General features: G+C 47.6%; 1 protein-coding gene across 2 annotated transcripts in view; it reads left to right on the top strand.

Moving 5' to 3' along the window:
* Pde8a (phosphodiesterase 8A) overlaps nucleotides 1-13,503 on the top strand; it is a 122,342-nt gene that overhangs the window by 93,729 nt on the left and 15,110 nt on the right. For both annotated transcript variants that reach the window (XM_021166273.3, XM_021166274.3), the window contains exons 9-14: nucleotides 1,385-1,473; nucleotides 3,511-3,562; nucleotides 3,645-3,687; nucleotides 9,843-9,920; nucleotides 11,738-11,808; nucleotides 12,067-12,228. In XM_021166273.3, coding sequence (XP_021021932.1) covers nucleotides 1,385-1,473; nucleotides 3,511-3,562; nucleotides 3,645-3,687; nucleotides 9,843-9,920; nucleotides 11,738-11,808; nucleotides 12,067-12,228 — 495 coding nt within the window. The remainder of the gene's footprint in view (nucleotides 1-1,384; nucleotides 1,474-3,510; nucleotides 3,563-3,644; nucleotides 3,688-9,842; nucleotides 9,921-11,737; nucleotides 11,809-12,066; nucleotides 12,229-13,503) is intronic.

Below are 13,503 nucleotides of genomic sequence, written 5' to 3'. Positions count from 1 at the left end.
TAGGACATTCTCCATCTATCTTTCAGTGTGCTGGTGGCTTGGCCCTGATGACCTGCTGTTTCTTTCTCTTTTCTTCATTCCCTCTTTTCTTTTTCATGTAATGGAACAATTCTATTGAGATGTAATTCTCATACCATACAGTCTACCCATTGAAAGTATACAGTTCATAACACTTGGGAGGCCGAGGCAAGAGGGTCATTACAAGTCTGAGACCAGCCTAGTCTGTGTAGCCAGTTCCAGGCTAGCCAGAACTACATTGGGAGAGCCCACCTCAAACCAGCAAACAGAGCTAGCTACACAGCCCAGTGATTTTAAGTATATTTGTGTAGGCATGGCATGGCGGAGGAGGAGGAACCAGGGCACACCTCCCCCTGGGGTGATGAGGGTATCTAGGGACTTGTCACAGTTTCCCACATTGTCTTAGATAGTCCTCTTAGAGCTGTTTGTTTCCAGGGTGACTCTGTGGCCATGGAAGTGAGGACTGCCTACTCCTTCTTGCTTGGGGATCCCTGGTTAGTGTTTGGGCATAGTCTGTCCCTGGGCTAGCTGCACCAAGAGCTAAGCTGTTTATAACCTGCTCTTTTCTCTGGTCACTACTAACTGCAGACAGAGCTAGCTGGTTTTGACATGGTCTTCTTAAAAAAAAAAAAAAAAAAAAAAAGATTGCTTTCAGAATTACATCATCCAGTAATCAGACTCAGTATCTACTGAGTATCTTAGAGCTCTAGGTTCAAAGAGTTCTGAAGGGCCAAGAACATTATGGGCACCTTTAGTTTAGCATCCAACAGGAGGGTTGGGGGATTTTCATAGCTTAGCCCCGAGTGACTTGCCAGATGGGCTGGCTGATAGAGACAAGTCCCCTAGCCACTCTTATCACCAAGGGAAGGCATGCCGGTCTCCTCCTCAGCCATGCTTGTCTGTTGCAAGGATCCCTGCTGATGGACACATGAGCTCCTAAAATCACAACCTGGGCTTTCCAGCCCAGCTGCTGCAGCACCCCACCCTGCAGAAGGACTGACACCCCAGGTCCTCAAGGGCTAAAGCCATTCACAATAAGAAGCTAGTAGTGGCCAAGCACAGTAATGGCCACACGTTGCTCTTCTGTGCCCTAGTTCTGAGTACACCTGCACCAAGCACCACGTCAGAGTGTGGAGTCCCTCCTTCATGCAGCCAGTGAGAGCCATGAGAGGCGGGATCAGTGACTGAGGTGATATTAGTCAAGTGACTTGACAGGGTGAAGAAGAATATCAGCTTACTTGAATTGCACTTGGGTTTGTGATCATTTTTATCCTAAGTTCTTTCATGGTGATTAATAAATCAGAACCAAAATGGAAAATGTTCCTGGATATACCAAATCATAATGATACATACATTCTATTCATAGGAGTGGCAAGGAGTTTACCATACCCAAAAGAAAAATGGAGATAACATACAACAAAATGTGAAGATAATACCTGTCATTGGGCAGGGAGGGTAAGTGGAAAAATGTACTTCTGTGTTTCGAATTCGCTTTGAATACTTAAGTAAATGCCACACGGCTCATGGAAGTGTAAAAGGTTTAAAGCAAGGCCAGGCTCTCACAGGACGTGGCCTTCCAGGATGGTCGTTCCCTGAGGACTGTCCACTTGCAGTCCAGAGCCACTACTCTGGAGACAGTCTTCTTTATGCTGTGTAGATATGCAAGAGACTTCAATGTTTACATTGAAATCACATCTACCTCTCTCTGTATTTGTAAGCTTTGTATCTAATTGGAAGTAGCTGTTTCTGCAAAGGCCTATCACAGAGAGAATATTTTGAATGCTAACAGATGTGTTCTGGGCTGGAGAGCTGGCTCAGTGAGACCGGTGCTTACTGTGCAAGCACGAGAACCTGGGTTCATATCTCCAGCACCCCACAAAAGCCAGTGTGGCATCATGCATGTAACCCTGCCATCAGTGGGTAGAGATCTGCGGTCTCACTAGCAGCCAGCCTAGCTGTGGAATGCTGAGGTCCACATTCAGTGAGGACCCCTGTCTTAATGATAATAATAATAATAATAATAATAATAATAATAATAATAATAATAAATAGTATGGAGAAGCAATTGAGGAAGATGTCCCCATGTCACCTCTGTCTGATCCACACATGGTCACACGAGCAAGCATGCATGTGCTCATGTGCACATACTATAAATTTATTAAGAGCCTAAAATTTTTGGAGGCCTTGTCTCAGTCCTGTTCAAAATAACAGCGAAAGTTTCCAGAATGTTCCGAGTGTGAATTATAGCATACCCAACAGTAAAATACACACTTTAATAAATGATGATCAGAGAAAATTAAACTGTAAGGAAAGCCCTTACTGTGCAAAACATAAAGTCAGACCTAGTGTCGGATACGGAGGGAAGGAGACACAAGGAGGAAGTGTGGCCATGGCCTCAGGAACTGCACTTCCCTCTAGCCAGGCTCCTGCTAATGGGCGGCGACACTTCATTTCATCCTAAATGCAGCTTGTTTGGTCAGCACAGGGATGTTGTTCCTTTACACATGGGGAAACTGAGTCATAGAGAGGTCTGGTTTCCGCCCCAGCTCTGGCTGCCATGTGTGATGGTGCCTGGTGCAGCCCTCAGTGCTGGCCGACCGCACAGCTCGCCTGTTGTGTCAGCCGACTCTGCTGCCAGTTGGTGACGGCCTCAGGGAGGCGGATCTGTGTGGGCTCTGTTCTGAGTCTTTGCTCTTTTATGTCCTTTCCAAATTGTTCTTGTGATTAGTATAGAGGGATTTGATTATGGGGCAGGGCAAAAGAAACTGAAGGGACAGTAGATAAATGGAGCAAGCCAGCAGCTTCTGTGCCCAGCCCTCGTCCCTTTGACTTAGACATTGGCTAGCCAAGGCTAGCAGGGACCTCAGCCTGTGTGGCCTGTGTGGCCTGTGTGGCCTGTGTGGCCTGTGTGACCTGTGGTCACCTCTGTGACTGACTGTAAGCAGACTGCTGGAACTTGAGAGCATCAGTATCAACGACTCACTAGGAAATGAGAGGCTAACGTAGTACACTGTAAAAGTATATGTGTGTTTGTATTGTCTGTTGTCAAAACTAGGGCAGTAGCCGGGCAGTGGTGGCGCACACCTTTAATCCTAGCACTTGAGGGGCAGAGGCAGGCGGATTTCTGAATTTGAGGCCAGCCTGGTCTACAAAGTGAGTTCCAGGACAGCCAGGGCTACACAGAGAAACCCTGTCTCAATAAACCAAACTAAAAAACAAAACAAACAAAACCCTAGGGCAGTGACTGCTGAAATCGTTTCCTTTTTCCCCAAGGACATAAAATGGTATTTGTAAAGTTTGGTTCATTTATTGATGGCTTTCACACACACACACACACACACACACACACACACACACAATTTTTTAGAAGAAAATGCTCTGAAAGCATTTCATATATTGCTAAAAGGAAATATTCTTTTCATAATGAAAAACTACTATCTATCCCCCAAATTAGAGTCAGGAGAAAAATAATGTATTGTTTTCTACTTACAGAAAAATCAGACACTATGTGTCCATTATCAGAGTGTGCAATGGCAACAATAAGGTAGGTAAAGGGAGCCCGGGACGCGAGTGCACAAGCAAACTCTACACGATCAAAACTAATGGCTTGTAAAATCCATTTTTAGGTTGAGACCACAACTGAGTGTGTTCAGACTGACAGTCAAACAGGTATGAGGCCCTATTCATTCTCAAGGTTGAGCATTTGGGGGTGGGGGGATTCACAGGTCCTTCCTGTGATTGGCCTGCTTTGTGCAGTGGTGGGACCCTATTCTTGTGGCCCAGCCCAGCCCAGCCCAGCGTGGTGTGAGGACTGGAGTGCTGTGGGCATCTTGACCAGTGCCTAGGACGGGTGCAGCCTGTGTGGAGAGAATGATTACCTACTGCACGGTGTATATGCAGGCAGACACGTAGGATGAAGTAGGACTTTATAACCTGAGCTGAGCTTTAGGGCAGACAGGGTTGAGTGGATTATCAAAGTGCATTAGCAGGGACACCGTCCACTGGGCTAATGTGATCACTACCAGCCCATAGGTGTCATCGGAGTTGCTTCATCTCGTGTCTTCTAATCATGCCTCAGACACCATCTGTCCTACTGCACAGGCTTCTCTCTGCCTCGGAGGGCTTGCTTCCCTCACACATAAGTCATGGCTTTGGCAAGCTACTTGTTGCTCTTGCCCACACAGATAAGGGGATGTCTGTAAGGACTCGCCATCAGGTGCTGTGGAAGAGGGAACAGTCGTTGGAGACTGGATAAGGAGCTTGAATTAATCATGGTCCTTAAAGGCCAGGAAGGAAATCAGGCTTTTTATCCTTAGGGAGTCTCTGAGGGTTTCAGAACTTCTAAGAAGTCCCTACATTGTGTCTGCAGCTGCTCACATGGAAGGATGTGTTCTCACATCAAGACTGAGAGGAGAGGAAACATTGACCAGAAAAATGAGATAACAGTGAGGAGAAGGGGAACAAGTGTGCTGACACAGGGCTAGAGAGAAGTGGAGAAAAGGCAGACCAGAGAGCCGATCTGAGTGAGCCCAGGGACCTAGGGGTGGCCATAGGCCTGGGAAGGGTGACTATGGTCCTCTTCAGCTGTGTGGCCCTGGTATTAGTGATCTACTTTGAACATCTGATAGCCACCAGTTCCTAGGTTTTTCAAAGAGGTAAGGACTGAAGATGCAGATGTTTCTGACCAGAAAAGCATCATTGAGTGCTGAGGATGTGGCCTGATAAGGTGGAGCCCAGGTGTAAAGGGAAGAGCATCAAGGTTACTGCAGGAGAGAATGACAGACAGAGTGGGAGGCAAATCCCTGCAAGTGAGTGCCTGACAGAAGAAGAGGGGTTAAGCAGGGAAGAGCTGGATGGCACAGAGGGCATGGAGCAAAGAGACACTAAGACAGAAAAATGAGGCAGAAGCCAAGCCTCAGGGGACTAGAAGTGGCAGACAGAGCCTGCCACGCAGTTCTGTGCTGCCGCTCTCAGAGCACATCACTTGGTTTTGTTGTTAGTGGTATTTTGCTGGTTTTAGTTCTTCAGAGCAGTCCTGAGACGTGGGCATGACTATTATCAACACTCCTTTAATAGAGATGGAAAAACAAGTGCCAAGAGAGTTAAATGACAGCTGAGAGCTAGGCACAGGAAATGACAGAGCTGGGCTTGGGAGGCCATCAGTGGGTGGCCAGGGCAAGTACAGGTTGAGGTAGGAGGCTCCCACCTCAGCCTCATGCGCTACACCGTTTGTGCTTGGACTTGATGAGTGCTTCCGTAGGAGCTGCTGCTGTCACCCTGATGAGCCACTGCCTGATCCATCTTCATTCCTGGGCGGGCAGTGGAATAGTTGTATCCCTGAGGGTGTGGGGGCTGTTTTGCCACAGTGGGGCATTTGGGGCTATTAGGCCCACACCAGAAGTCCTCATGCAGAAGTGGGGCTTATTGGAAGGAAATAGAGCCCCTTACAGATTGGGTAAGGGAGTCTAAGAACCAGTTTGGGAAGGAGTCGGGAACCCAGGGACACTGGGAAGCTGTCTCCCTCTGAGCTGAGCATGCCACAGGAACACCGTGGTTGGCCACCACTGGCTCTGGCAGATCCAGGCTCAAGACCTTGCTTCTAGTTTCACTTGCTCATTTGGCTAGGCCTAGGCTACCTGCTACTCACGTGTGGAGCCAGGCAGTCCCTGGATTCCCCACTTCTGTAAAAGGAGGTCCTGGAACTCCCTAGTCAAGAGAATGGACATTGAGAGTCTGGGTGTCTAGGAAAATAATAAAGTCCCCACACATTACATTTTTCTTAGCCTATGTGTAATTTTCAGACAGTGCTATAGCTCACTAAAGATACAAAATGGTTGTAGTGACAGTGTATAGATTTTGATTGTTCTGACTTGCTGTCACATGATAAGCTCTGGTACCATTGTCTAATACTGGGACTGGCAGGTTGGCACTTGTCACAGGCCTCTTTTGCTGGGTGCCTGATCACATGTATTAGCAGTGTGCCAAGATCACAGCACAGTAACCTGTGGGTATGTTGAGTAAGATAACCTGACTCCAGCTTTCTCACATTCAGACTGGAATTCCTGCTTCCAGGCCAAAGGGTCCGTGTCATTAGGGTGCTGACTGGAGACACTGATTTCTATTGCCCAACACTGCTTCTCCAGAATTTCCTGGGTTGTCCTATCAGGCTACAGAAATGCTAATGTCTCTGACCAGAGTTTAAGGATCCCATTTTATAGATCAGAAAACCAAGAACAGAGTTGCAGATAGTGTTAAGCCCACGCCCTGGCATGGCGGCCTGTTTGGAGTTGTTTCCATGTATAAGCATGGTACCACATCAGAGTGGTGTGTTATGTGTTGAGTGTCCACTACTGTGAGCCCCTGGGCATGGTGCTTCTTCAGAGGTTGCGGTCTTTTAGAAATGACTCTCATGCTTACTCATTGCTCCCCTGGGCGTGCGTGTGTGCCCTAGGGCTACATATGGGAGCTGGGCCATGTCGAGGCATGTCTGCCCACCTGCAGCCTACTGGGTGGAACTTGCCCTAGAGTCATGTACAGAGAGCTAAGGGACACAGTGGGGACAGCATTCTTGACAGGGCTGTTGGGAGCAGAGGATCTAGGATTTACATAGATAATTAGCTTTAAAGTGTCTCTGTGGAAATTGGATCTCCTCCTCTCTCGCCTCTCCATAGCCCCATCCTGATTGCATGGTGCTTTCTGCCTTGTTCTGCTCCAGCTCTCCCTTCACTGCAAAGTCATTAATAATTGTGTTCCCTGCCTTGCTCCCCACTAGACCCCACCCCCTTTTGAGGACATAACTCTGTCCTATCCATTATCATATCCCCAGTACTGCAAAGGACTATCTGAAATAACTAACTTATAAAGAGAAAAGGCTCATTTATTTTGGCTCACCATTTTGGAGGGTTTGGTCCATCATCATTTACCCTTGTTGGCTTTAGGCTTCCAGTGAGGCAACACATTGTGGGAGAATGTGGTAAAGGGGAACCGTTACTTCTTGGCCAGGGGGCAAAATAGAGGAAAAGGCCGGGGCCTGAGCAGATGGCCTGACTCTCTTAAAGGCAGTCTGTATACCTTGACCCTGTGCCTCATTGCCTGGCTCTCAGAGTTAATCCTTAAGAAAGACATAGGGGGGCCAGGCGTGGTAGTGCACGCCTTTAATCCCAGCAGTTAGGAGGTAGAGGCAGGCGGATTTCTGAGTTAGAGGCCAGCTTGGTCTACAGAGTGAGTTCCAGGACAGCCAGGGCTATACAGAGAAACCCTGTCTCGAAAAACAAACAGAAAGAAAGAAAGAAAGAAAGAAAGAAAGAAAGAAAGAAAGAAAGAAAGAAAGAAAGAAAGAAAGAAAGAAAGGAAGAAAGAAAGGGAAAGGAAGAGAGAAGAGAAAGAGAGAAGAGAAAAGAAGAGAAAAAAGAGAAAAGAGAAAAGAAAAGAAAGACAGACAGACATAGGGAGCAAATGAACTGTGAGGTTCTTAGACCCAAATGCACCGTCCTGGTTGGGAGGGGCAGCCTTTTACCACATAGTACTTTGACAGGTAGTCAAGATCCGAACTACAGCTCCAGCCCTAGCTGTGGCTACAGTGTAAGCACTTGGGAAATGTTTGTTGAGAGGATGAAAGGGAACAGAAACAATTCACAGCCCAGAAGGGGAAATCACTGCATATGGCTGAGAGGAGGTGCTACCTGAAGGAATGAGCATCTGGGGCCTGGATACTGTCACTTCACAGATGTCAAGGCTGTTCCCGAGATGTGAGTAGTTGGGCTGAGCTAAAGACCAGAAAGAAATACCAGGCAGACTGCACCTGCCTCTGAAGGCCAGGGAGTTAATACTCTGGCTAGACTCTTGAGTGATTATGCTTGGCAGTCCTTTCATCTGTGCACAGGATAGTGTAGGGGTCATGCAAAGCAGGCGTGTGTTTGCTGAGTATCTGCTGTGTGCTAGGTATGTTCTTGGCCATCCAGGAAAGACTGTTCTGACCCCAGATTATTCACGGTTGGCAAGACAGTAAAGCCAGTTGTTACTGTACCCTGATGGGATGGGATGAGGAGACATACAGGGAAGGTTTCCCAAAGTTTACAGTACCTAAGCTACATCTCCTAGAGGAGCAGAGTTAAAGAGGGAAAGGAGGCAACATGAGAAACGTGTATTCCAAAAAGCAGTCTGTACCAAGGTGGAGATGTTTGGGGGATGGACAGACACAACAATAAAGCCTTGCTGGAGATCCAGAGTCAGGGGTAGCTCTGCAGGGCTCTGAGTGCCACCCGGGGAGTTGGAGGCTGGTCCTGAGGATGGTGAGCAAAGATCTGATGATAGGGTTTATTTAGTTCTGCTGGTTGTGGGAGAGAATTGGTCAGGTGGGTACATCCTGTCTAGTGCTTGGGTATAAAGAGCAGAGTTAGCAAAAGATAAGTTCATTTTGGATAATGAGTTAACTTAACAGTAGCTGAAAAGTGTCCAAATGGAGCTGGCCAGTGGCCCATCAAGATGTAAATCTGATATTCAGGAGAGGATGGGGTAAAACCGCACGTGGGAATTAGAACAGGAAGCAGGCAGGGGGGTTGTTTGTTTTGTTTTGTTTTGATTTAATTTTTTTACTTATTCACTTTACATCCTGTTCCCTTCACCCCTCCTCTCCTGCTCTGGGTGGGGGCCCCCTGGGTATCCCCCAACCCTGGCACTTCAAGTCTCTGAAGGAGGTTGCGTCTACCTAAAAGAAAAGAGTGAGGCCAGAACGTTTGGAATCCAGCCTTTGGAAATGCTAGGGGCCGAGGAAGAAGATAGCATGTAAAAGTGGAAGAAGAAATAGTAAGGTGGACAGAAAGACAGGAGAGTGCAGCTTCTGCAGATCGAAGTAGCCAGAAAGAGGGCTCCCCGGGTTCAGTAAGATGCCAGCAGCAAGGAACTACCCATCTGTGGCCTTTGCACGTCCACACACGTGCACATAGAGGAGAGACTCTGCCTTTGCTGGGCCAGGAAGCTAAGAGCAGACTTGTGCTGGAGCACGCTTGCCTACATGCTCAAGGCTGGGAGTTCCATTCCCAGCACTTCGGAACAGAAACGGGGGATGAACCTGTTGCATGATGTGGAAGGAGGAGCACTTGAGGTCTGTACTGGGATCATGCCTTGGGCAGAGGAAAAAGAATTGGATAAGGGTGCCAGGCGAGGCCGAGAGCTCCACCACATCGTGGGCAGAGCAGACTCTGCCCTGTGCTCCCTGCACTCACACGCTGGCTGCTCTGGGACATAAGTTGTTGTTCACTAAGCTCTCAGCCCCACACAAGGCACCCACAGGTACACAGAGGGGCAGACAGGAAGTGGCCGTTCGGGACAAGGGCTAGAGAGGAGTTCCTAGAACTCCTATTTGGAGCCTCGAATAGCAGTGAAAACAGAGTCAGGGAGAAAGGCAAATGATCCTAACACTGCACTCACACTTTGTGCTCCACATGTGACCCTAGGAAACAGAAGAACTTTCTCCCAGGATGGTGCTGAGAAAATAAAGGTTTGGTTCTCTTTTGGGACAAGGGTAAATGAGGAGGAAATGCCTCTGTTTTATGTAAGTACAGTAGGAGAGCCTCTACTGAGGTCGTCTGGTCTGGGTATTTCCTCATGTCTTTGGACTCTGTAAAATTTGGACTTTGAGAAAATGGAGCCACTCAAAACCAAGGTATGTGTAGCCCGTGTCTGTGCACAGTGCTGGCTTCCGTGGGGTCGTAATGCCTGCCATTCAGGTTTGAACACCTGTAGATGCTTAATATTTAGTTTGCTGTCTTGTGCTCATATGTCACTGACATCTCTGTAAAGATGTAGCTTAATTGTTTCCACAGATAGCCAGGCAGGCAAACATAAGGACAGAAGGAAACATTCGATGGACGCCAAAGCGGTTTCCTCCAGAACAAGTGACGGTGAGTGGGGGCGCTGCACTGTGTGACCTGAGCACAGGATGATGCCCCACCCTGGAGCTTCACTCCCTGTCTCCATGCACTGCACAGTCACAGCAAGAGAAGGCCCCTATATGAGTGCTCCACACAGGTAGACCCCACTGTGAGCCTTTGAAATGAGTCAAGAGTAAGGAAAGATGGAGGAAGCAGGCACTAGGTACTCTATATGATTTTCAAACTGTAAGCAGTAGATAGATTTGTCCGCTAATCTGCTGTCCTGACAGGAGTCACATATTCGGTAATTTGGAAGGATAGATTCCATTTCGTTTGCAGTTTACTGTGGAAACTCACCCTTTGGAATTGCAAGCCTAATTTGGAGATTGTAAAACTCTTACTAAACCAACATCATTTAGCCTGGAGGTGGTGGTACACACCTTTAATCCCAGTATCTGAGAGGTAGAGGCAGGCAGATCTCTTGTTTGAAGCCAGCCTGGTCTGCATTAGCATAGATGTCCCAAATTCACACCCCACCTCTTTTTCTTTTAATGAACCCTCTGAGTCCATTCAGTGCTTCTGGCATCTCCATGGTCATAGGGCCTGCCAGAACCTCGTTCCATCCTCCCTTCCTGTCAGCTGCCAGCAGCTCCTCGGCTAGGGCTTGGCCTTGGGAGCTCCCCCTGCACAGGAAACCACGTTCATGTCCAACTCTGTGACATGCGTGTGTAGAGATGCAGTGGGTGTAGTGTACTGGCCTTTACTCAGTAACTTGGTGGACTTATTTACTGGGTCTAAGAACCGAAGAGTGAGCACGTTCGCAGATTCTCAAGAGTCCTCTGTAGACATAGACATGTTTGGTTTTTTTTCTTTATCTCTTACTTCATTGTATTTATGCTATTTGATTTTTTCAAGTTAATTTTAAAATAAAGTTTTCTTTTAGTTGACAGATGTTAGACTTGTGTATATTATCACAGATAGCATGCTATTTTAGACTGTGCATAATTGTGAAATGACTAAGTCAAGCTAGTTAACACGTTTACTTTACATTCCTAGAAATCCCTCTTAGAAATTTCCAAGGGTGCAATGCCTGCTATCCACCGCTCTCTATTCTGGTCCTGATAAGCACTTTTATTATATTCCTAAGTAAGGACAAACCCTTTTCTGACAGTGATAACAAAGTGGGGGCTTTGTTTAGTGACTTTACTGTATGAAATGTCATGTTAGTAGCCATGTGCAGTTTTGTTGGTCCTCTAAACTGACAGCATTTGAGGCTTCGTGGCCTGGGTAGCCTTGGCCAATATCTCTTTGGGCCTGTTTATCTGAAGGCAAGTTGAGGCTGAGGCGCCATATTTTTGGAGTCTCTAATCCTCCCTGACATTTTGGAACCTTAACAGTGGGGTGTCCATAGACACTCGGGACTCTGGGAACATTCTTTTCCTGGTGCACATTATCCAGGCTTCCCTCATTGCAGAGCAGCCATGCTTGGCCATGACCATGAGAGCCTGCCTGTGGTGTTGCTGCCTGTGATTAGCCTAGATTAAACACCAGAAGGAAGCAGTAGAGAGATCCTTGGGCATTTGAACCAGAGATGAATTGATAAGGCTTAATCCAGTGCCTTATATGGTATGGAGCTGTCTTCCAGAACATCATATGTGCATCCTAGAAGTGAAGGAAGCAGAGGAAGGACAGAAGGGGAAGCTCGGCCAGCATGCCATTACTCCTATCTATGCCTCTGTATGCAGCTGAGCACACTGAAACCCAGGAAGGGAGGGTGTGAAGCCCTGGGTATCTAGACGTATGCCCAAGGTTGGGCACACCCTGATTTTTCACCCCTTTCTCCACAGTTTCCAATCAGAGAAGACATTCCTCTTTGGCCCGGATACATTCTATGATGATTGAGGCACCCATCACCAAGGTCGGTCTTCACTGAGTATGCAGGCCCCTGGACCCCCAGAAAATTGTTTCTCTGACAGAAAAGTAACAATGAGAATGCTCTTTCAGTTGTATAATGTTGTCTCCTCTGGAGAAAGGATGGGTGACAGAGACAGAGAAAGATGGGTACCTAAGATTAACGTGTGTCTGTGGCACAATCACAGACTATTATCAGCCTGACTCTAGATTGCTCTCTGTTTTGAAGGTTACAGAACTCAAGTTTTCTATTTCCATGATGCAGGTAATCAATATTATCAATGCTGCCCAGGAAAACAGTCCTGTGCCTGTGACAGAAGCCTTGAACCGAGTGCTGGATATTCTGAGAACCACTGAGCTGTACTCACCACAGTTTAATCCTCAGGATGATCCCCATGCCACAGACCTCGTTGGGGGCTTAATGTCTGTAAGTCCATCTCCTAGGCTACTATAGCTTAATGTCTGTAAGTCCATCTCCTAGGCTACTATAGCTTAATGTCTGTAAGCCCATCTCCTAGGCTACTATAGCCTGTCTGTTCCTGTTTGCTTTCTCTGAGGTTGTCTGGACAGTGCTTTAAAAAGGCAAGCAGAGCACCCGTGTAGGGCTCGGTAAAGCACATCTTCTCCATGGTTTGTGGTCTGCTGTACTTGGACTATGGGGCTGCCTGCTGCTTACCTCCCAGGGAATCCTCAGCTTGGAGCAGCAGAAAGCAACATTGTTGTAGATGGTCCACCGATCCCCCTCTCCAGGGTCACATAGGGTTTTACAAGTCATTTATTTAACTAAGACATTTCAATTGTATTAAAGGGTCATTTGTTGTTGTTTTCTGTTTGTTTGTTTGTTTGTTTGTTTGAGGCAAGGTTTCACCATGTAGCCTTTGCTGGCTGCAACTTGCTAGGTAGACCAGGCTGGCCTGAAGTCATGGAGATCCACCTGTCTCTGATAAAGTGTGTACACTACCACACCTGACTTGTCTTGGGAAGAAGAAAAACCATGGTGGTAGGGTCAGTTCTATCCTCAGCACAAAAAAGGAGCCAACAAAGCAAACGAACACCACACACCTTTGCCGGAGTGCTAGAGGATGCACTGCAGAGTGGAGACTAGCTCCTGCCTTCATGTGTTTAAAAAGGGCCAGGGCGCCCCACTAGCCTTTGGATAGAAGGAAGAAGGCATTTAAGGATGTGCCACTACTACCGGGCAGTGGTGGCACACGCCTTTAATCCCAGCACTCGGGAGGCAGAGGCAGGCAGATTTCTGAGTTTGAGGCCAGCCTGGTCTACAGAGTGAGTTCCAGGACAGCCAGGGCTATACAGAGAAACCCTGTCTCGAAAAAACAAAAAACAAAAAAGGGACATGTCACTACATGGGGATTCTCGAGGAGCCCAGGCACCACCTCAGCCAGTGCAGAGTAGCACTCTCACAAGCGAAGACAACTACCATTGTTCTGCTGCCGTCTTAGTTAGAAATAAAAGTTGCCCCCTCCCAATTCCTGTGTTCTGGAGCTCATAGGGAGAGGGTGCCCCGAGAGCACATGGGGTACTGAGTGGTTAGTCCCATCCTCAGGGACGAGGGAGGCGTCCACTCAGAAGGTGAGAGAAGGTTCCTGAGACAGCTGAGTTTGGAGAAGAAGAAAATGGGGGTGACCTGAGGGCAGAGGGTGGTTATCACTATGGTGGGCAGTAGTTGGTCCTGGAATGAGGT

The sequence above is a fragment of the Mus caroli genome, unplaced genomic scaffold (assembly GCF_978045245.1).
Source record: "Mus caroli unplaced genomic scaffold, Mus_caroli_1 scaffold_8, whole genome shotgun sequence".
Lineage (NCBI taxonomy): Eukaryota > Metazoa > Chordata > Mammalia > Rodentia > Muridae > Mus > Mus caroli.
Note: the sequence above shows the minus strand (reverse complement) of the source record. Positions and strands in the feature narration are given on the sequence as shown.